Here is a 1,634-nt window from a genome sequence, read left to right as displayed (position 1 = left end):
GAACCAAAACCATAAGTGCCTTGAACAATCTAAACTGGTAGGAATTCTCTGAGGTGATATTCCCTATTTTGCCAGTTTTTGCAAACTTGTGTGCCACGGCCCTTGATGACAAGTCATTGAGCAGTTCCTTGGTACAAGGCAGAAGCCGTGCTTCATGTAAAATTGCCAAAGGACTTTGCTTTGCACAATGACAGTAATTGCCAAGTAAAGTGTAAACTTGGAAAAATAATAAGAACATAAATTTGGCTAACCTGGTCGTTGCGGTCACCAATTGACTCAAAAGTACGTGGAACAAAACTCGCTTAAAATGTCTCGTAGCCATGTCTGCTGCACGGATAGGAGCTGTTGGATGTAAATATACATCTCTTGTATGATATACGCTCGTCTGTCACGTAATGAAATAAGCTGGAAGCATTTTGCCAAATCCTTCCCAAGTTTGTATGCTCATAGCATAAGCCGAACGTGAGAGAATTTTCCATGCAATATACCTGGCTTGAAGCCTTGCTTCGCATAAAGAATGTTGTGATGCTAGACGACGAAGTCGGCTGTTGAGACACAGATATCATGACAAAAAGCATCAACCTTGTCGAGTGATTTCAACTGAAAGTAACCAGTCTTGTGTTACAAACATCCTCTGTCCGCTTCGAGAAACAGTGACACGAAGTTGGCCATGCCGAGCAACATGCCCCCCGGCATCAAGTCTAGCAGTAGGATGTGCCAATCTCCTTGAGATTCTAAAGCATCGCGAATGTGCTATGCTTTTGCATCAAAGTCAACCGTTGAGAAGCCGTGCTTCGGAGTCAAGTGGTTGGTATTCAAGCCGTGTTTGATTCGAGTGTCCTAAGCAATACACAGCCTTGCTGTTAGAAACATCATAACCATGTCATACTCAAGCCATGCTTGATTCAGGATGGTCAGGGAAGCATGGGAAAGGTATATGCAAATCCGGATACACTGTAAACATCCGACTTAGACATAGCACGATAATTTTTCAAGACATGCCGTGCATGCCTGATCGTACTGATGATAGAGAAAAAATCGTGCTTCAGACAAGCCTTGCTTGTGGATGCATATACACGTCTAGTACATGCGCGGTTACACAACATCACTCATAGCCCTTGCATATTATACTATTCAACAAGTACTTGAATAGTTTGATAAATACAAGTAAAAGTGAATGCTTACCTCATAATTTACCTGTATAAACTTGTCGTGTTGATCATATGGCCGGGATGCTCGAGCTTTCATGAACCTCGAATCGAGCATCAAAATCGTCTTTGCGGAGTAGCCTTGCTCAATAACTTGCCCGATGTCAGCAATCACAGGTTCCAATGTAGACAAGCCCTTTTCCCGCGATGGAACCATGTTGTCGTATTCTGGATTGTCTTGTTAGCAACATCTGACGCGGTGTAGTGTCACCGCAAATAGAGCAGGTCGTGCCTGTACATGATCGCAAAGTCGTAGAAAATACAGCGGAGCTTTACCATGATGGTCTGTAAAATTGCCTTGGAATTTTCCATGCGAAACCCGACTACCAACCCCGAGAGCGATGAGAGTACTGTTCATCTTACGAAGAGCTCGGTGCGAGCCCTTGCATGTCTTTGCATGGTAATGCATGCTAGGGCATGTGGGAA

At 43.8% G+C, this 1,634-nt stretch overlaps 1 protein-coding gene across 1 annotated transcript; it reads right to left on the bottom strand.

Moving 5' to 3' along the window:
* Window positions 1–753: 753 nt before the first annotated feature.
* LOC147441511 (uncharacterized) lies at window positions 754–1,365 on the bottom strand. The gene is made up of 2 exons (XM_086483735.1): window positions 1,198–1,365; window positions 754–840 (listed from the first exon to the last, which is right to left on the bottom strand). The coding sequence occupies exons 1-2, from the start codon at window positions 1,363–1,365 to the stop codon at window positions 754–756; spliced, it is 255 nt and encodes an 84-aa protein (XP_086339861.1).
* Window positions 1,366–1,634: the final 269 nt, after the last annotated feature.

This window comes from Adiantum capillus-veneris, chromosome 15 (genome assembly GCF_014529385.1).
Source record: "Adiantum capillus-veneris isolate H3 chromosome 15, ASM1452938v2, whole genome shotgun sequence".
Lineage (NCBI taxonomy): Eukaryota > Viridiplantae > Streptophyta > Polypodiopsida > Polypodiales > Pteridaceae > Adiantum > Adiantum capillus-veneris.
This window is presented reverse-complemented; position numbering and strand designations above follow the sequence as displayed.